The following is a 22,191-nucleotide window of genomic DNA, read 5'->3' as shown; positions in this document are numbered from 1 at the left end:
TAACCAATTAAAAACATAGAGCTCCCTTGCTAACACTAATGAGGGTCACTCTCATCCCCTTTCAGAGGTCTGTGTCAGAACCTTTCTCTGTCCCTTTTCATACCTTAATAAAACTCTGCTACACAAAAGCTCTTGAGTGATCAAGCCTGGTCCCTGGTCCCGAAGCTAAATCTTCAGAGATCATGAATCAGACACTGTTCACCGTAAGCCATCACCCTGGGGGCTGGTCCAGGATCTTCAGGCCAAGGTAAGAACACTGAGAGCTGTCTCTCTGCTTTCTCAGTAAACAAGTTTTCTGCTTTACTAACTCTACGGTGTGCTTGTGTGAATGCATGATACGCCCTGCATGAAGCAAGCACTGAGGCCTGCTCTGCAGTTTCACGGTCTCGTAATGATTGAAAGCAGCCCCAGAAAGGGGAATCTTATCAGGGGTTGATTTTTTACTGACCTGCCAATGCCAAGAAATACTCAAAGTCCCTGCGAGGGGAGCAGCCAGAAATGGGCGAAGCATGTGGACAGAACTTTCCCTTCTCAGTCACCTCTTCCTGATTTCTTTGACCATTTCCTAAGTGTGTGGAGAATTAGAGCTACTAACACAATCTGTCTGATCATAGACTTTCAAGGGACTTGTGATCCATGCTGTTACTATGTACTTTTACTTAGATGCCAAGTATGGAAGCGCCTAGCCTTGTTAGGAGCCAAAAGTTCCAAGAGCACATTTGGGAGCAAGGTAGAGCTCCAGATCCAGGAATGTCTCAGTCTAGAGGGCACTCTCTTGGCTGCCAACCTCAGGAGCCAGCGACCTGAAAGTGAGTCTCTGTCATGGCTGTGTCTCCTATCTACGTGGAGAGAAGCCCTGCTGCTGACCATGAGGCTTTTGAGGACAGAACGGGAATTACAAGATGTGGTTAGGCTGGAATTACAATGGGCTTCTTTTGGTAGCGTCAGCTCTTAGCAGACCAGAGAAGGCTCTCTGATGAGTTTTGTTTCAACTCCCTAGTTACTCCTTTTGTGGAATCTGTGGACATGAAATGGAAGGATAAGCCCTACTGGCTTGAGGGTAAAAACCACTTTTTCCTCACTGGCTGACCCTTTCGCTATCACATATGCTGGCGTGGTGACACTCAGGAGGGACATCTTGGTTGTTGTTCATCCCTTAACGACTCACTGCTTCTACTGCAGTCAGCACTATAGTCAGGAATGTACCCAGGCACACTTAAGACAGAGACTTCCCCTGGTAGTACTAGCTTGGGAACATTCCAGGAAGTACTCTGGCAAGTCAAACAAATGTGTTGGTGGTAAGAAACTGGAAATCAGTCTGGGATGCTATCAGGCCTACCCCTGGGGCACCTCCACCCCACCTCGGTGGTACAACCGGGAGGAATGAGTTAAGATGTATGCGTTGGTAAGCTCCTGGCTAAGTCCGACCAGAGAAGGAAAACTTTGGTGGAGAGTCTGTCTACACCCCCATCTAGAGCAGGAAGGGACACTTCTGGTGGAAAGAAGCCATGGCTGTGGATGCCACTTTTTTCTCTCTCACAGATGGGAGCTAACAGTTCCAGAACCACCCCTTTACAATGTGTTTTTAAAAACTGGGACAAGTTTGATACCCAGAGTTTAAAGAGACACGCCTGATCTTCTTCTGTGATACTGAATGGCCATAGTATGCTTTAGAAAATGGGGAAACGCTGGCCTGTTAAAAGGTCTCTCAATTACGATACTGTTTTACTACTAGACCAGTTCCGTAGAAAATAAGAGAAATGGGCAGAAGTGCCATACGTGTTGCTCTTTGTCTCTCTCGAGACATGCCAGACTTACGTCCTAAGAGTGCAGACTTGGGTGTGAAACATTCAGCTCCCTCCTGTCCTCCTACTTTGCCCCTGTATCTGGGGCTCCCAACTGAACTATGCTCAAGTCTCAAGGCTGAGGATCAGGGCACCCTTCCAGGAGGGTCTGCCTCAGTCTAGGTAGAATTTCAAACAGTTCCAATGTGGTCAAGACTATTTAGAGGGTATGTCTTAGGAGAGACGCTGACTCCTGACTTGAGAGCTCAAGTTCTGGGGGAAGCTACTGCTTTTGGAGATAAATGGCTTGAACATGAGACAAGGGGGGAAAGCGAACATGAAATAGCCGTCCTCCCTACTGGGAGTCAAGCAGTTCCCATACCTGTGCCAGACTGAGGCTATAACACGGCTAAAAGAAGGTAGGATCAGAGTCTTTGCAAGAAGTAACTTTCAAGGACTCAAGCGAGCGCACACTAAGACTAACCTATGCTAAGTTGGCTGACACAGAACAGGGAGAGAAGGAAACTCCTAGTAATTCCCAGATAGAGCATGGGAGGCTCTCCACAAGTTTGCTGACATTGATCCTGAAAGTGCAGAGGGAGGAATGATCTTAAAAGATTTATCACTCATTCAACTCCAGATATCCACCATAAGTTACCAAAACTGGCGTTTGGACCACATCAGTCTTTAAAAATTTTAAACTGGTGCAGCAGGCTCAGATGGTATATTATGGTAGAGAATATGAGGAAAATACGAGGCAAAAAAAAAAAAAAACACCAGGGAAAGACTGAAGCCCCAGCATGACTGTTAGACCTGCTCTGAAACAGCCTGAGAAAAATGCCCAGAGGGATCCAGGTGAAAAGGGATGGGGTTGCTATTACTGTGGAAAGGAGGGGCACCTCAGGCAGGATTGCCATCAGGCCTCTAAGCCACCCCAGCTCCATGTCTGTTCTGCAAGGGACCACACTGGAGGAGAGACCACCCCAGAGGCATAGGTTTCAGGGGTCCGACTCTCAAGACAATCAGGACTGAAGGTGCCCAGGGGTCCCACATAAGCTCCTGTCCTAATTACACCTGAGGAACCCCAGGTATTAATAACTGTGGGGGCGAACCCATCGATCTCTTTTGGACACTGGGGCAACTTTCTGCTCACTAAAGCCCCTGGTCCACTTTTCTCCCAATCCACTACCGTAATGGGGCTGTCTGGACAAGCCAAACGCTATTATTTCAGTCATCCTTTAAGCTGAAACTGGGACTCTGCGCTATTTTCTCACGTCTCTGATCATGCCAGAGCTTCCCCCACCCCTTCTGGGGAGGGATATACTGAACAAGGTCCAGGCTTCTGATTTCATGAATATGGAACCTGCTCTTATAACTGAAGAAAATGTAAATCCTGAAGTGTGGGCTGATGGAAAAACTGTGGGTCAAGCACAAAATGCTGTTCCTGTTGCTATCAAACTCAAAGACCCTCACCTATTTCCAAATCAAAAGCAGTCTCCACTAAAATCTGAGGCTAAGGAAGGATTAAAGCTCATCACTGAAAATTTAGAGGAACAAGGACTACTAATCCCCTGTAACAGTCCATCCAGCACTCCTATCTTGGGTGTAAGAAAAAGTCAAATGATAAACGGAGACTTGTTCGAGATATACAAATAGTAAATGCCTAATCCCGAAACTTCATCGTCTGAAATTTCTGACTGAACCAAATATTTTTCAGTCATTGATCTGAAGTTTGCTTTCTAGAATTGAATCTATACTAAATCATCCTCTGCCTATGACTTTAAGAAGATTGAGAGGATTCTTGGGCATTATAGGCTATTATTGCCTCATTTGGATTCTGGGTTATGGGGAACTTAACCGGCCTTTACATACACTGCTAACTGAGACTCAGCAGGCCCAAACCGACAAGCTGGTTTGGTCCTCAGAGACTCAAAGGGCTTTCAAGGCTCTTCCAACTGCTCTCTTGCAGGTTCCCGCATTGAGCTTGCCCACAGAATCTGAGTTTAGCTTGTTTGAACCCTAACTATGGACATAATGTAACTTTAATTTTGATTAGGTTTTAACTTGGTTTAATGACTATTTTGCCTTACATCTGTAACTGTAAAATGTGGTTTGTTTCTAACCGTCTGAAAGCTTTTAAGTTACAAATGGTTGTCCAGGCTCCTATGAGTGGCACAGCCTCCTCCAACTATTACTTGAGACCCCCAGATCAGAGACCCTCCATATGAGGGTTTAGCAGAATATGTTGCTTCAACAATTTAGGGATTATGCCCCTCAACAACAGGAAGTAGTTATGCAATGAAAACAATGCCCCTTCCCCTTGGCAACATAATTCTCCTAAAAGAAAAGGAGGGAATGAAAGGAGGGAATATCTAGGCAGGCTGCTAAGAAGTCTGGGGTCCCCGAGGAGGAGAAAGGACACTAGGGATCTCAAAGTGGAAATAGGGGATCTGGAATTCTCACGGAGGAGGAAAGGACAAACATCTTTTTTTGTCTACATTCCTCAGTCACATAAAACATTTTTTTCTTTAAGCCCAGAACTGATGATTACATAACAAACAACTCACTTTAAACTCTGTACAAAGGATTATAAAACAACAATGTATCCTGCTTGAGGACAGTGTCTCCTTCCTGAAAACCTTCTGGCTAATGCTGTTATCTTAAAATATAAGTTATAGGAGTGGGTCTAGTAAGATCTTTCAGTTCAGTTCAGTTCAGTCGCTCAGTCGTGTCCGACTCTTTGCGACCCCATGAATCGCAGCACGCCAGGTCTCCCTGTCCATCACCATCTCCCGGAGTTCACTCAGACTCATGTCCATCGAGTCCGTGATGCCATCCAGCCATCTCATCCTCAGTCGTCCCCTTCTCCTCCTGCCCCCAATCCCTCCCAGCATCAGAGTCTTCTCCAATGAGTCAACTCTTCTCATGAGGTGGCCAAAGTACTGGAGTTTCAGCTTTAGCATCATTCCTTCCAAAGAAATCCCAGGGTTGATCTCCTTCAGAATGGACTAGTTGGATCTCCTTACAGTCCAAGAGACTCTCAAGAGTCTTCTCCAACACCACAGTTCAAAAGCATCAATTCTTTGGTGCTCAGCCTTCTTCACAGTCCAACTCTCACATCCATACATGACTCCTGGAAAAACCATAGCCTTGACTAGACAAACCTTAGTCGGCAAAGTAATGTCTCTGCTTTTGAATGTGCTATCTAGGTTGATCATAACTTTTCTTCCAAAGAGTAAGCATCTTTTAATTTCATGGCTGCAGTCACTATCTGCAGTGATTCTGGAGCCCAAAAAAATAGTCTGACACCATTTCCACTGTTTCCCCATCTATTTCCCATGAAGTGATGGGACCGGATGCCATGATCTTTGTTTTCTGAATGTTGAGCTTTAGGCCAACTTTTTCACTCTCTACTTTCACTTTCATCATGAGGCTTTTTAGTTCCTCTTCACTTTCTGCCATAAGGGTGGTGTCATCTGTATGTCTGAGGTTATTGATATTTCTCCTGGCAATCTTGATTCCACCTTGTGTTTCTTCCAGTCCAGCATTTCTCATGATGTACTCTGCATATAAGTTAAATAAGCAGGGTGACAATATACAGCCTTGACGTACTCCATTTCCTATTTGGAACCAGTCTGTTGTCCCATGTCCAGTTCTAACTGTTGCTTCCTGACCTGCATACAGATTTCTCAAGAGGCAGGTCAGGTGGTCTGGTATTCCCATCTCTTTCAGAATTTTTCACAGTTTATTGTGATCCACACAGTCAAAGGCTTTCGCATAGTCAATAGAGCAGAAATAGATGTTTTTCTGGAACTCTCTTGCTTTTTCCATGATGCAGCGGATGTTGGCAATTTGATCTCTGGTTCCTCTGCCTTTTCTAAAACCAGCTTGAACATCAGGGAGTTCACAGTTCACGTATTGCTTAAGCCTGGCTTGGAGAATTTTGAACATTACTTTACTAGCGTGTGAGATGAGTGCAATTGTGTGGTAGTTTGAGCATTCTTTGGCATTGCCTTTCTTTGGAATTGGAATGAAAACTTACCTTTTCCAGTCCTGTGTCCAATGATGACTTTTCCAAATATGCTGGCATATTGAGTGCAGCACTTTCACAACATCATCTTTCAGGATTTGAAACAGCTCAACTGGAATTCCATCACCTCCACTAGCTTTGTTCATAGTGATGCTTTCTAAGGCCCACTTGACTTCACATTCCAAGATGTCTGGCTCTAGATTAGTGATTACATCATCATGACTATCTGGGTCGTGAAGATCTTTTTTGTACAGTTCTTCCGTGTATTCTTGCCACCTCTTCTTAATATCTTCTGCTTCTGTTAGGTCCATACCATTTCTGTCCTTTATCGAGCCCATCTTTGCATGAAATATTCAGGAGAAGACTCTACAAGTGGACATCACCAGATGGGCAACACCGAAATCAGACTGATTATACTCTATGCAGCCAAAGATGGAGAAGCTCTATACAGTCAACAAAAACAAGACCAGGAGCTGACTGTGGCTCAGATCATGAACTCCTTATTACCAAATTCAGACTTAAATTGAAGAAAGTAGGGAAAACCACTAGACCATTCAGGTATGACCTAAATCAAATCCCTTATGATTATACAGTGGAAGTGAGAAATAGATTTAAGGGCTTAGATCTGATAGATAAGAGTGCCTGATGAACTATGCACTGATGTTCGTGACACTGTGCAGGAGACAGGGATCAAGACCATCCCCATGGAAAAGAAATACAAAAAAGCAAAATGGCTCTCTGGGGAGGCCTTACAAATAGCTGTGAAGAGAAGAGAGGCGAAAAGCAAAGGAGAAAAGGAAAGATAATAGGCATCCAAAGGCAGAGTTCCAAAGAATAGCAAGAAGAGATAAGAAAGCCTTCTTCAGCGATCAATGCAAAGAAACAGAGGAAAACAACAGAATGGGAAAGACTAGAGATCTCTTCAATAAAATTAGAGATACCAAGGGAACATTTCATGCAAAGATGGGCTCGATAAAGTAAGATCTTTACCACCTTGAAAGATTTTTATTGTAATAACCAATTAAAAAAGTATATAACTCCCTTGCTAATGCTAGCGAGGGGGGCACTCTCATCCCCCTTCTGAGGTCTGTGTCAGAAGCTTTCTCTGTCCCTTTTTATACTTTAATAAAACTCTGCTGCACAAAAGCTCTTGAGTGATCAAGCCTGGTTCCTGGTCCCGAAGGTAAGTCTTTGGAGATCACGAATCCAACACCATTCACCATAAGCTATCACAAAGGCCATACAATTGCTGAATGAATCCCTCGATAATGAAAAAGTTTTTAAAAAAGAAAGGAAAAACCTTAACATGGAATTTTTCCCTTGTAATTACTGGTGCCACATTTAAATTTTTGTTGTTGTTTAGTTACTAAGTTGTCAGGAGCCAGCGTGAGGAATTCCACCCATGACAAGGTCATGCGGCAAGAGCTCTGATGGCAAGGCTAATCAGACCTCAGGTTTTCCCCCTGGCATTTCCTGAGCATCCACCCCCCAGAAAATAAGAATCTGCCTGCTTTTCCACTTTTCTGATATTCTCTGGAAAAAAGTCAACTCAGGGCTTTAGTCTTCTGCATTTGAAAGGGATGTTTCAGTTAACCCCCTCTGATTGCTCCCTAGTTTACCTAACAGGTTCCCTGGACCTCTTACAGCTTGTGAATTGCTTGCAGCCCCCAACCCAGAGAGGCACAAAGCTTAAAAGCATCTTAAAGATACAGAGCCTTTTCTAAAGAGTTAAAAATTATATTGGTGACAGGATTTCACTGTTGACTCAATGATTGCCACCAGGCCTCCATATTCTTTATCTTTTAGGCACCTGGGAGGATGTTAATCAATGTAAATGGGATATGGAAAAGATATATAGTAGTTCTGATGTTAGCAACACTAGACTTTTGAGTTAATTACTTCTCTTTGCACTCCTCTTGTGTCGTTGCTATGTAAGAATATAACTTTATTTAGTACTTTCTGAGAGTGGCACCAAACTTTGGGAAGATCACACAAATAAGTCTTCTGGTTGACAAACCCTTATCAGAAAAAAGGCTGTAAAATGTTAATTGGCCCCTTTTGGCCAGAAGATGATGTAAATCACCTAAGACTTGTGTATACAATTAGGTATGCAGAGAGAAAAGCCTGGTTTTGATAAGAGTCTGGGCTGCTAACACTGCATAATTTTGTATTACCCATTGATCTCTATGTACAATCTAAAAGGTATATAAGGCCTTCTAAACAATAGGAGCAGGAGCCAGTCGCTGGACTGGTTTCCCCCGTGTCTCTCTCTCTTTTTCCCTCCTCTTTGCCTTAATTTCAGGCTGAATTTCCATCTGGGGCGTGGAGGCTCGCCAAGTCTACTTACTTGCCCTGGCTGTTAAGACCCGCGCGAAAGGGAGCCTAAGGCGAGGCACCCTTAGATATTCAAGTGAGCGCGGTGGCCCAACGTAGATGGTGCAAATTCCTTGTCTGGAATTTTATTGGTCTTCCGCGTAATCCAAGCTATTCAGCCCTCTTCCTCCACTTAATCTTCCTACTACACTATTGTTTCCTAATCTAATCTTATATCAATAAATAAGTCTTTCCTCGCCGACTCCGTCCACCCTTCGAAGTCCCTGGATCCACCAGGGCTGGACCCGGCAAGTGGCGCCCGGAACAGGCTGGTCCTAAGGTAGTGAGTTATCTCAATTGATTGTTCACAGTCAGTTACAGATCGAACTCCTCGTTCTACTCTTCCCCACTTCTCACTACTGCACTATTTCTTCCTAATCTAATCTTATATTAATCAGTAAATAAGTCTTTCCTCGCCGACTCCGTCCACCCTTCGAATTCCCTGGATCCACCGGGGCTGGACCCCAGCACTAAGTCATGTCTGACTCTTTGTGACTCCATGAACTGCAGCACTGGCTTCCCTGTCCTTCACTCTCTCCCAGAGTTTGCTCAAACTCATGCCCACTGAGGTCAGTGATACTGTCTAACCATCTCATCCTCTGTCACCCCCTCCTTTCGCCTTCAATCTTTTCCAGTATCAGAGTCTTTTCCAATGAGTTGACTCTTCACATCAAGTGGCCAAAGTACTGGAGCTTCAGTATCAGCATCATCAGTCCTCCCAATGAATATTCAGGGTTGATTTTCTTTAGGATTGACTAGTTTGATCTCCTTCTGTCCAAAGGACTCTCAAGAGTCTTCTCCAGCACCACAATTTGAAACTATCACTTATTTAGTACTCAGATTTCTTCATGGTCCAACTCTCGTATCTGTACATAACTACTGGAAAAACCATAGCTTTGGCGATAGACCTTTGTCAACAGTGATATCTCTGCTTTTTAATATGCTGTCTAGCTTTGTCCTTCCAAGGAGCAAGCATCTTTTACTTTTATGGCTGCATCACTGTCCAAATTGATTTTGGAGCCCAAGAAAATAAAATCTGTCACTATTTTCACTTTTTCCCCCATCTATTTGTCAAGAACTGACGAGACTGGATGCCATGATCTTAGTTTTTTGAATGCTGAGTTTTAAGCCATTTTGTTCACTTTCTTCTTTCACCTTCATAAGAGGCTCTTTAGTTCCTCTTCACTTTCTGCCATTAGAGTGGTATCATCTGCATTATCTGAGGTTGTCGATATTTCTCCTGGCAATCTTTATTCCACCTTGTGGTTCATCCAGCCCTGCATTTCACATTGTATTCTGCATAGAAGTTAAATAAGCAAGGGTGACAATATACATACAGCCCTGTCATACTCCTTTCCCAATTCTGAACAAGTCCATTGTTCCATGTCTGTTCTTAACTGTTGTTTCTTGACCTGCATGAAGGTTTCTCAGGATTCAAGTAGATTTAACAAACATAAAATAAGCACACTAACTACAGCTAAACATTTTCTTCTCTAATGAAGCATTTAATAGAATAAATGTCGTAAGTCTTAACGGGAAATGCTTTTGTTTCTTTAGGCAGGTAAATTCCTAAAGTCTTATTTAAACAAGTATAATGTAATCTCACAAATTAAAAATAAATAAATATAACAAAAAACCAGTATCCAAAAAGTGATTACTAAACTAAGTGTGGTCCCAGAACAACTACATGATCTAAGGGAAAGCTAATAATTTCATTAAAATACTTTAGGAATTTCCAGATGAAAATGTAATTCCACAAAATCTAAACAAACCAAATATTCTAAATTTAAAAATTAAAAAAACTCTCCTGCTTAAACAATAATTATACACTGCATATAGGAAATCCCAATAACAGCATATTCAAACCCCAGACCTGAGATGGGTTATGTCATCTCTCTGAACCTTGGCTTCCTGCCTATCTCTATGAATACGGAGATAACACTATCTACCTCATTGGGTTGTTGGGACATTAAGATATGTAAACCATTTAGGAGAGGGTCAGACATACCAAGTACTCTATGGACACTAGTTACTATCCCTCTACAGCATTCAGCACATACTATGAGCTCAATTAATACTTGCTAAATGAATGACTAACCTATAGAAAAGAGATGCAGTTTTCACAGCAATTGGAATCTAGCCAAACCTAACTCAAAAAGATTACGAAATTATTTAAGTCCTGTTGGCCCAATTCAGGAAGTTATTTTGGAACCATGCATTACTGAGATAATTAAAATAACATTTCATCCAAATATTTAAGTACCTACTACGTGTCAGACACTGGGCACCTAGAAACAAACAAGATACACTTTCTATCTCAGAGTTTACACTAAATAAGAAATGTAAAAGTAATCTGAATAATTGAAAAGGAACTCGGAAGCCTTCTAGTCTAACAGCATGCATTTTAAATAAAAGGAACATGAAGTCCAGAAAAGTTCAGTTTGGCCAAAGACACAAACTAGGTAGTGAGGAGCCAAGACTAGAACTTGGGTCTGATCCTCTGCAGCCTGCATCGCAGGGACTCGGGGTCTTCAACATGACATAGAGATGAAGACCATAATCTGCCACTAACAAAGGTCCTTCTAAATTGTCTTAATTGGATAATGGAATTCCAGTCAGACTTCAAGGCAGCTACTCAAGGCACAAAAATAAAACCTACTGTGATCACTTGGCAAATTTTTTGATTAACAAAAGGACTTCTTGGATGGTTGTAAATCAGTGAAAAGTCTGTTCCACATTAGCTGTCACATCTTCAGCCTCCCAGAGACAATAAAACACAACACACTCTGCACTGCTACACATTTAATTAAACACTTAATTGCCAAGAATATGAAAGGACAAAATAATTACCTTAAATGTACCATTTTGATTTTTCATGTAAGAGACCAAAAATATATCCACTGGAAGAAGTGCTGATGTGATCAGTGCAATGGCCAGAGAAAAAATGGCGGTTATGGTGGAGACAACTTCACTTTCCCGCTGACTCTGATATTTGCGAACATATATCCAGCAGAACGCCAAAATAGCCTGAAACAGACAGAAGGAAATGTTTTGTTACTACCCTATCTATGCTCTAATGCTGATTTTAGAATGTGTTTTAAAGTTCCTGGTGGTAAACTTTATGTCAAGTAAAGATGCTTTCAGATGTGCATGGAGAAGTCGCCCACCCCTTATAAATTTAGTCAGGATTTATCATTTTCAAAGCCAAGTTCATTAAAGCAGTACATCATCACTGGGGTGCCAAGACATCAAAAAAACAAGCAAAGGTTGTTGATAACAGTGCTCAGTTACTTATTTCCTCGCAAACACAGTATGACCATTAATGGTTGACACATTACAGTTATAACTACCTCTGAATAGTGTTCCCTATACATTTTCCCAAGCTAAAGGAGATGTAACTGAAAGCAGTTTCCCATTGTTCACTGCAGCACTATTTACAACAGCCGGAACATGGAAGCAACCTAGATGTCCATCAACTGATGAATGGATAAAGAAGTTGTTATCCATATACACAATGGAATATTACTCAGCCATAAAATGGAACGCCTTTGAGTCAGTTCTAGTGAAGTGGATGAACTTAGAACCTATTGTAAAGAGTGAAGTAAGTCAGAAACAGAAAGATAAATATCATATTCTAACACATATACATGGAATCTAGAAAAATGGTATTGAAGAATTTACTTATAGGGCAGCAGTGGAGAAACAGACATAAAGAATAGATTTGTGGATATAAGGAGAGGGAGGAGAGGGTGAGATGTATGAAAAGAGAACATGGAAACTTACATTACCATATAGATTACCAATGGGAATTTGCTATATGGCTAAGAAACTCAAACGGGGGGGGGGGATGGAGAGGGAGATGGGAGGGAGGTTCAAAAGGGAGGGGATATATGTATACCTATGGCTGATTCATGTTGAGGTTTGACAGAAAACAACAAAATCTGTAAAGCAAATATCCTTCAATTAAAAAAAATTAATTTATTTTAAAAAAGTTGTTCTATCCTGTTCTTACTACAGAAGCATCACAAAACACCACCCAAACTGAAATTAACTTCTGTCCCTTTATGACAGTTCAACAGTATCATTCAGCTAAAGGTTAACTGTCAACAATCACCATGCAATCAATGGATTATACTGTAATTCACATTTTAAAGGGTATTAAATAAAGAAGACGAGAAGGCAATGGCACCTCACTCCAGTACTCTTGCCTGGAAAATGCCATGGACGGAGGAGCCTGGTGGGCTGCAGTCCATGGGGTCACAAAGAGTCGGACACAACTGAGCGACTTCACTTTCTCTCTTTCTATAGTTTTTGCTGGAGAAGGAAATGGCAAGCCACTCCAGTGTTCTTGCCTGGAGAATCCCATGGACAGAGGGGCCTGGTGGGCTGCAGTCTATGGGGCTGCAAAGAGTCAGACACGACTTAAGCAACTAACACACACACACAAAGAAGAATGGACACTGAAAATGGATGCATGTGCATTAGAAGGAACCTTCCAGGGGAAATAGTACACTCGGGAGGTACTGAGGTTGCCACCTGTAATCCATCAGATTACACCAACATCTTTCCAGAAATTAACACAGAGTAAAGTGCTGGGAGCCAGCGTGAGGAATCCCGCCCATGGCAAAGGTCATGAGGAAGGAAGCCCGACAAGACGCAAAGGCATGACCTGGCTTCAGGGGTTCCCCGAGTTTTCCTGAACATCTACCCCCCAAAACCAGAGTCTGCCTGCCTTATTGTACTGTGCTGACATGCTCCGGAAAAAGTTAACTTAGGGCTTCAGTCTCCTGCATATGAAAGGAATGTTTCAGCTCAAACCCCTCTGATGGCTCTCTTACTTTCCTGACAGGTTCCCCCGGACTTTTTACAATTTGTGAATTGCTTACAGCCCCCCAGCTGCGAGAGGCACAAAGCTTAAACATCTTAAAGATACAGAGCCTTTTCTAAAGAGCTAAAAATTATACTGGTGATGGGTTTTCACTGTTGAGTCAACGACTGCTGCCAGGCCTCCATATTCTTTATCTTTTAGGCACCTGGAGGTTATTAATCAATGTAATTGGGATATAGAAAAAGTAATATAGTAGTTTTGATGTTAGCAACACTAGACTTTTGAGTTAATTATTTTTCTCTTTGTTATAAATCACTGTACTCCTTTTACTTGTTATAAATTGTTGTATCCTTGCTATGTAAGAATGCAACTTTATTTAGTGCTTTCTGAGAGTGGCACCAGACTTTGGGAAGAACAACACAAACAAGTCTTCTGGTTGACAAACCCTTATCAGAAAAGGGCTGGAAAATGTTAATTGGCCTTCTGGCCAGAAGATGATGTAAACCACCTAAGACTTATGTATACAACTAGGTATGCAGAAAGAAAGCCTGGTCTCGATAACAGTCAGGGCTGCTGACACTGCTTAATTTTATATTATCCATTGATCTCTATGTACAAAAAAAGATACAAAAGGCCGTTCTGGACAATAGAGGAGGGGCCAGTCACTGGAAAGACTGGTTTCCCCCGTGTGGTCTATTCTCCTTCTCTCTTTTTCTGGCTGAATTCCCATCTGGGGCGTGGAGGCTCGCCATGTCTACTTACTTGCCCTGGCTTCTAAGTCCCGTGAGAGAGGGAGCCCAAGGCGGGGCACCCTCCGCTATTCAAATAAGTGCCGGTGGCCTAACGTAGATGGTGCAAACTTCTTGTCCTGAAGTTTTATTGGCTTTCTCCGTAAACCAAGTTATTCAGCCTCTTTTCTCCACTAAATTTCCTACTATACTATTTCCTCTTAATTTCTTTTATATTTCTAGTTAAGTAAATAAGTTTTTCCTCGCCACGCAGTCCCCGCTTCAAATTACCCTGGATCCACCAGGGCTGGACCCCGGTAGTAAAGGACTTTACTCTGGCATCAGAATTCTCTGGAGGGCCACTATAGCAGTTTCTAATTCAATAGGTCTGGAGAGGATCCAGAAAACCTGTATTTGTAACAAGTTCCCAGGAAGGCTGATGCTGGTCCAGAGACTACACTTTGAGAATCTCTGCTTTACTCAATCAAAGGGGATGGCAACCAGATCCTAAATGGGTGATTCTCAACCTTGGCTGTGTTAGAATCCCCTTGGTAAAAACTTAAAATTTCTTTATGGCCTCCCCCAAATCACTTTCATCAGAGACTGAGGCTTCTCCAGGCATCAGCACGGAGGATCCCAATCTGAGGCAAACTTAAGAACCAAGGTTTTTTTAAGTAAGCTCTATAAAAGCACTGGGACACAAGCTTTGTTCTGTCCTTTCACGCTTTTCAACAGATTTAACTTTTGGTGCAGACAAGGTATGGGTTCCCTAGAGAAAGAGATCCAAGCATGGCTTTCTTGACATATGAGAAGCCATTTTTGGCATAAGCTACTTTCTGATCTAAGCCTGGCCACAATGCTTGCCCTTAGACAGATCTCAGTAATTAAAGATCTAGAGGGAACAAAATGATGCAGAAGCAAACGACTCTATCAAGCAAGAGAAGTAACTACAGCAAAGACAGTACATCAGTTGTAAACACTCCCAGGTCTGTTTTAAAGATTGTGCTGAAGTGTTCAACTACGAGATCAACTGGAATCTGAGAGATGATGCTAATCTTTTCTGACCCTCCTTGGATTCTGTCTAAGACCCAAGCCCTTTCATGAATATGTATGACCCTTAGCTTTAAACTTCCCCAATCTTGCTGATGAGGACTGGCTTAGGAAAGACCCCCAGTGTTTTCCCTTCTCCTGATCTTTGGCTTGGTTGTGTCTGCTGGCTCAACACTCATCAATAGGCAAACCTAGTTTTTCATGTAACATTATTTCTCTTTCAGGTATCATACTTCAGGAGCCAGAAATGAACTAAGAACACCACCTAACTAGTTATAGTTTCTAAATTCTCCTACCACAATCAACAGAAAAGAACAGTTCCATCACTGCAGAAAAACCTCCTTTGTCCCTCCATAATTAACCCCTCTCTCCACTTCCCTGGTGGCTCAGCTGGTAAAGAATCTGCCTGCAATACAGAAGATCTGGGTTCGATCCCTGGGTTGGGAAGATCCCCTGAAGGAGGTCATGGCAACCCACTCCAGTATTCTTGCTTGGAGAACCCCCTTGGACAGAGGAGCCTGGTGGGCTATAGTCCACAGGTTCACAAAGAATCAGACATGATGGAATGACTAAGCGCACCACTCCCTAGCCCTTGAGAACCACTATTATCTGCTCCCACAGCTTCTGCTTCTTCTGGAATGTCAGTGTACTTACATAGTATGTCTTTTGAGTACAGCTTCTCTCACTTAATAAATTTGAAATCCATCCAAGTTGTTGCATGTAATTTCTTTACATTACTAACATTTCAGATGGTGTCAGAACAGCAGGAAAAAATAAAGTGAAAAGAAAAATGTGCACCTCAGAACATGGATGTTGGAGAGAAAGAAATAAAAGGAAATGTAGGGAGGGAAGGAGGAAAAAAGGATGTAAAAAGACCTTTATTCAAATTCTTAACAATTTACTAATTTCATTTTGTTTTGGAAAATATTCTTTTATAAAATGTTATTTATATTAATATTTCATGGGTTTGTTTCTAAATTGACAAAGACAGCTTTCCCCAAATTATTTTGGAAGTCACTGGAAGATGAGCCTTTCTATCCTTAGCAGCAGCTAAGACAAAAAACGGAATAAACTTTTTGCTGGACTTGAAGAGTATCTGCACTTGTACAAAGTTTGCAGCAGCAGGTATTACTGCAGAGGAAGGAGCTTGCCAGTAACAGGCAGTCGAGCAGGAAAAGAGCAACCTGGGCAAACAGTTAAGCCGGAGGTTCCCAAACTTTTAGGGGTTTGGGGAAACTTTATTAAAACAGACCCCAAAGAGCTTTCTGTTTTCAGGTTAAATCTATCAATAGTTACACTACATTATAAAATAAACCAACTGTCCTCATCTATAAGATAAGAATATTTCTTTCATAGCAGGTTATAGGAACTGAATGTAAAGAGTTTAGCACAGTGCCTGGGCTAGTAATTGCTCAACAAAGAGCAGCAATTATTATTAAATGTCATATGGAATAACATTCTAGAGAATTTCATGAGAGAAACTAATGTGTAACTCTGCTAACAGTCATAAGCAAAGGTTTAGAGCGGTCCCCAACCCCTCCCGAGTGATTCTGACTTGACTGGCTTGGGCATTAGGGCTTTTAATACTCCCCAGGTGTCTGCAGTGAGCAGTCACGGCGCAGAAGTGCCCGGGCAGAGGCAGGAGTGGGAATCAAGGAACACATGCCGCTTGAGATCTTGTCAAACTGCAGATCCTGATTCTGCAGGGCTAGGGCCCCCTATTTGTATTTCTAACAAGTTCCCAGATGATCCCCTCACTTGGAGTAACAAAAAAAACTTACTTTACAGAAACAGAGACTCAACCTTAAACAGTAATGGGAAATGAAATTTGAGAGATGGTGTAAGCCAAATTATTGACAATCCGGTGGGGGTGAGGACTAGGGTGAAGGGCTCAGATTGATATAGTAAATGTGGACAGTTAAACTACAGGCTTGGAGGAGCCAAGTCTAACCTTTCCTTATGTGACAGAAGAAAATGAAGCCCATCCTGTTTGCCCAAGATTACAAAAGCTGTCAGTTTCAGTGTTCTGAATCTTTAACAGGAGAGTAGCAGCAGTTCTCAAAGTGTTAAGTCCCCAGACCCCCGGCAGCCCCACAACTCTTTCTGGGGATCTGGAAATTGAAAACTGCTCTCACAATACTACTAAAATGTCATTTGCCCTTTCCACATTGATATTTGCACTCGTGGTGCACAAGTTATGGTGGGAAAAGTCACTCAGTCCTGTCAGACTCTTTGCCACCCCATGGACTATACATAGTCCATGGAATTCTCCAGGCCGGAATACTGGAGTGGGCAGCCGTTCCCTTCTCCAGGGGATCTCCCCAACAGGGATGGAACCCAGGTCTCCCACATTGCAGATGGATTCTTTACCAGCTGAGCCACCAGGGAAACCCAACGGTGGGGAAAACTGCTGGCCAATTAAGCACAAATCAAAACAATGGAACCAAACGTGCCAGTAGTGACTGTTTTTTTTAACCACCACACACTCACAGAAGGAAAAAAAAAAGACTATTTAACTTAAAACTACAATCAACAAAGTAGTAAATGTCAACTTTATTAAACTTTAGCTCCTGACTTTTTTAATAATCCATGGAGGAAAACATGAATGTGCTCAAGTAGAGATGGCTGTCTCCAGGAAAAGCATCCTATGTTAAGAGCTGAAAGCCAAAGGAGGCACTATTTCCAAGAAACAACATTTTCACTTGAAAGTGCAAATGACTATGTATCCAAGACTGTGAGCTTGGCAATTTCTCACTACTTATTTCTGAGACATTTCTTCTGACAAGATCAGTGGTGATACTGATGGATGTAATATTTGATTTATGTAATGAAATATATCCATTATTTCGAAGATCTGCTTAGCTCAGTGAACCAGTTATTTCCTAAACGACCAAATGCATCATATTATAAAACCACATATAGGGGAAAGAACAAAAGTTAATTGATAGGGTTTCAAATCCCGTATTTCATACTAAGAAGCTTCTACTTACTGAGTTTTGATGTAATATTATACTGAACAATGTCACAATGACCTAAAAGATACTCTGCTTCCAACTACATATCACTAAAATCTCATGGTAACCTCTCAAAAGGTTGGATGCAGAAGCAGACACGAGAATCCAGTTCTCATCTAATAATCCACAAATTAAAGAGATTTGCAGAAAATTAAACAATGGCCCTCATTACTAATTTAGTCCTATTCTAAACATCTAATTTCAAACCTTTAATTCTATTTTCATTTTATTTTGTTCCTGCTGTAATATCACCAACTTAAATGCTTTTCCCTTCCTTTTCTATCCAAAGTTTGCCTCTATTCCACATTCTCCCAAAATTGTTCTTTATTCTCTCAAGTCCTATTTAATTTATAAAATCATACTTTGGTTTTCAGTACTTAACAGACCTGTTTCAAGAATTCTTATTTTCCCACCTATCTTCAGGCCCTCTTAAAGGTCACATTTTATTTGCATCCTCCTACAATTTATAGCATAACTGCTGTATCTGAAATGTTTATTCATTGATAACTGCCAAATTATTCTCCCTGAACTTTGATACAGGTTATGTGCTCCTTTGTTTTCCTCTAAACTGTCTGGAAGGAGAAATTTACCTTTCCTTCTTAAGTTCTTTTGCCTAGTCTAACAATTAAATTGACACAAGGTAGATCAACAGGAGAAAATCAAATATTTAATAACATGTATACTGTACAGACCAGGCTTCAGCAATACGTGAACCATGAACTTCCTGATGTTCAAGCTGGTTTTAGAAAAGGCAGAGGAACATTGCCAACATTCCCTGGATCATGGAAAAAGCAAGAGAGTTCCAGAAAAACATCTATTTCTGCTTTATTGACTATGCCAAAGCCTTTGACTGTGTGATCACAATAAACTGTGGAAAATTCTTCAAGAGATGGGAACACCAGACCACCTAACCTGCCTCCTGAGAAATCTGTATACAGGTCAGGAAGCAACAGTTAGAACTGGACATGGAACAGACTGGTTCCAGATAGGAAAAGGAGTACGTCAAGGCTGTATACTGTCACCTTGCTTATTTAACTTATATGCAGAGTACATCATGAGAAATGCTGGACTGGATGAAGCACACGTTGGAATCAAGATTGCTGGGGGAAATATCAATAACCTCAGATATGCAGATGACACCACCCTTATGGCAGAAAATGAAGAATTAAAGAGCCTCTCGATGAAAGTGAAAGTGGAGAGTGAAAAAGTTGGCTTAAAGTTCAACATTCTTAAAACTAAGATCATGGCATCTGGTTCCATCACTTCATGGGAAATAGATGGGGAAACAGTGGAAACAGTGTCAGACTTTATTTTTGGGGGTTCCAAAATCACTGCAGATGGTGACTGCAGCCGTGAAATTAAAAGACACTTACTCCTTGGAAGGAAAGTTATGACGAACCTGGATAGCACATTTAAAAGCAGAGATATTAGTTTGCCAACAAAGGTCCGTCTAGTCAAGGCTATGGTTTTTCCAGTGGTCATGTATGGATGTGAGAGTTGGACTGTGAAGAAGGCTGAGCACCGAAGAATTGATGCTTTTGAACTGTGGTGTTGGAGAAGACTCTTGAGAGTCCCTTGGACTGCAAGGAGATCCAACCAGTCCCTCCTAAAGGAGACCAGTCCTGGGTGTTCATTGGAAGGACTGATTCTGAGGCTGCAACGCCAATACTTTGTCCACCTCATGTGAAGAGTTGACTCATTGGAAAAGACCCTGATGCTAGGAGGGATTGGGGGCAGGAGAAGGGGATGACAGAGTTTGAGACGGCTGGATGGCATCACCTACTCAAAGCACATGAGTTTGGTTGAACTCTGGGAGTTGGTGATGGACAGGCAGGCCTGCCGTGCTGCAATTCATGGGTTCCAAAGAGTTGGACACAACTGAGCGACTGAACTGAACTGATACTGTAAAGGGGAAGTACCCAAGAAAACTTAACAAAATGGCCAAAGCCCTCACTTTAAATACCACCTTCAGCTATAGACAGAGGATGCTGGAAGTGATGCCTTGGGACCTGAACTGGGAGGAAGGCACTTCAAATGCAAGTAGAAAGCTAAAGTTTGGTAAACAAACTTTTGCTGGGCCAGGCAGGGACAAAAGGACACAGAGGGACTCTGAGCTCTAGGCTCACCAAACCTAGTCCACATTCTTTGCAGGTATCTCTGGTTATAAAACTTATTTTGGAGACAGGGCCCTGATCCAAATTCTTCCAGAGGCTAAGGCAGATGTAAAAAGAAATATTTCCCGAGACTTCCATTTCTTACAAATAACCGGTCTAAACTAATCCCCATGCCAGAGAGACAATTTGGGATGTCAAATTTTGTTCCCCTACAAAGTCAAGTGAATACAATAGTCTGGAAAAGCCCAAGTACAGGCTGTGGAAACCAAAGCCAACCTTCAGGTCTTTCCCTTTCTCCAAGCAGAAAAAAACATGTTCCAAGGTAAAGGCATTACTTTCTGGGCAGGTGGTAAAGGCTACAAAAGAAGCCTTTTCAAGTTTTCACACACTGCATGAAGGAGGAAGTTTCTGTTGCAACATCTACAAGAAAAAACATACTATACAGATTGCAGACACGATAACAGAATCTAGAAAGTAAAGTAAAATGAGGCAAGTTTTGATTTCAACAAGTAAACTCGATTTTTTTTTTTCTTTTTGGTTTTTGTTGTTTTCCTACTGCCAAGTGGCATTAATACTTCAGAACACTGAAGAAACAACAGGTTGGGCTGAAGACTACCGGGAAGTGAGACTGGAGAGGGGAACGAAGAGAAATAAACTGAACTCCCAATTAAAAGGGTTTTAACATGGGTTACGGAAATAAAAGCTAGGCCACCTGACCTACGTTTTGCTGCCTGGATAAGCAGGAGTCAGGCGGCTGGGACGGAGGCACCCTGAAGTCAGAGAGGTGGGCACACAGACCCAGACCGTGGAAGTAACCAGGGCCCCAACTCCGCGGCACAGGTGTCTCAGCCATCAAAGACCAGGAAGAAAGGCGAAAGCCGGCGTCAGAACGCACGTCACCAAGGCACTGCCGTACAATGGGGGAGAGAAGGCTGCGGACCCCACGGCCCTAAAGGCTGGGACACGGTGGAGCCGCTCCGAGCGCACAGCCGGCTGGCGAGCCGACGACGCGGCGCCCGCGGGACGCGCGCAGGCGGGAGCTGCCTGCCTCCGGGGCCCGTCCTCTCGGCGCCCCGCTCCCCGGTGCGCAGGGGCCTCTGTTCAGGCCCGGGTCCGGGGCACTGGCTGCGCCCCGGGGACCACCCCGAGCCCTCAGCCGGCCGCCGGCGCTCCCCTCCCGCGGCCCGCCCCCACCCGGCGCCTTCGTGGAGGCCGCCGGAGCCGGAGGGGCGGGACGAGGAAGTCGGAGCCCCGGCGGCCAGCGGCGGGGCCGCCCCCGTACCCCGGCCAGGCCCCGGGTCACGCCAAGCGCCTCCCCTACCAGGAGAAGGAGGCCGAAGATGCACCAGCCGATCACCAGCTCGGCGGACGCCGCCCCCGCAGCCGCCGCCACCGCCGCCATCTTCGCTTCCGGCCGGGACAGCCCCGGTGGAGCGGGGACAAGCAAGGGGAGGGAGGAACCCGCGCAGGACGCGGCGCTCGCGCACCCTAAAGGTTAAAGGGGCGAAGGGGCGGAGCGCTGGTTGCCTAGGAGACCCGCGGGGAGCGGCCCCTGGCGACAGCGGCCGGGGGCGGGGCGCGTCCGGGCGCCGTGACGTCATGCACGGCCGGCAGCGGGCGGTGCTGGGTTCTGAAGGGCGTGGTCTCCCAGCGACGTCACGTAACTGGCTGCTGTCCGGAAACGCCTAGGCGCCCATGGGCTAAGCAGCAGGTTTGTCAACAGAGGCAAGTCGCCTCAGGGGCTTCCACTGCCATTGTAAGGGAAGAAGCTCCCTAGTCTCCTTGGCAGAAGAGCCGCTCAATTAGCCGAAGGCCTCCCCAGGTTGTAGGAATGGCAGACTTTCCCAGCTGCCCAAATGACTTTCTGATTTGCTGGCACCTGGGCCCAGCCTGAGTAGCTGCTGAGGTGGACGCTGTCTTATCATGGGATGTTATGGCCTTTGTAGGGTGGCTCAGACGGTAAAGAATCTGTCTGCAATTTGGGAGACCTGGGTTCCATCCCTGGGTTGGGAAGATCCCCTGGGGGAGGACATGGCAACACACTCCAGTGTTCTTACCTGGAGAACCCAATTCACAGAGAAACGTGGCAGGCTGTACAGTCCATGGGGTCACACAGAGTCGGATGACAGTGACTGCTGCTGCTGCTACTGCTGCTGCTAAGTCGCTTCAGTCGTGTCCGACTCTGTGCGACCCCATAGACGGCAGCCCACCAGGCGCCCCCATCCCTGGGATTCTCCAGGCAAGAACACTGGAGTGGGTTGCCATTTCCT

The 22,191-nt window shown here is 43.7% G+C and overlaps 1 protein-coding gene across 1 annotated transcript in view; it reads right to left on the bottom strand.

The window, feature by feature from the left end:
• The window catches only part of LMBRD1 (LMBR1 domain containing 1), a 146,076-nt gene extending 124,567 nt beyond the window's left edge, over positions 1 to 21,509 (bottom strand). Inside the window, exons 1-2 of the mRNA XM_040261414.1 lie at positions 21,243 to 21,509; positions 11,038 to 11,214 (exon numbers count right to left, since the gene is read on the bottom strand). Coding sequence (XP_040117348.1) covers positions 11,038 to 11,214; positions 21,243 to 21,323 — 258 coding nt within the window. The 5' untranslated portion in view covers positions 21,324 to 21,509. The remainder of the gene's footprint in view (positions 1 to 11,037; positions 11,215 to 21,242) is intronic.
• Positions 21,510 to 22,191: the final 682 nt, after the last annotated feature.

Source organism: Oryx dammah, unplaced genomic scaffold (genome assembly GCF_014754425.2).
Source record: "Oryx dammah isolate SB20612 unplaced genomic scaffold, SCBI_Odam_1.1 HiC_scaffold_19, whole genome shotgun sequence".
NCBI lineage: Eukaryota > Metazoa > Chordata > Mammalia > Artiodactyla > Bovidae > Oryx > Oryx dammah.
Note: the sequence above shows the minus strand (reverse complement) of the source record. Positions and strands in the feature narration are given on the sequence as shown.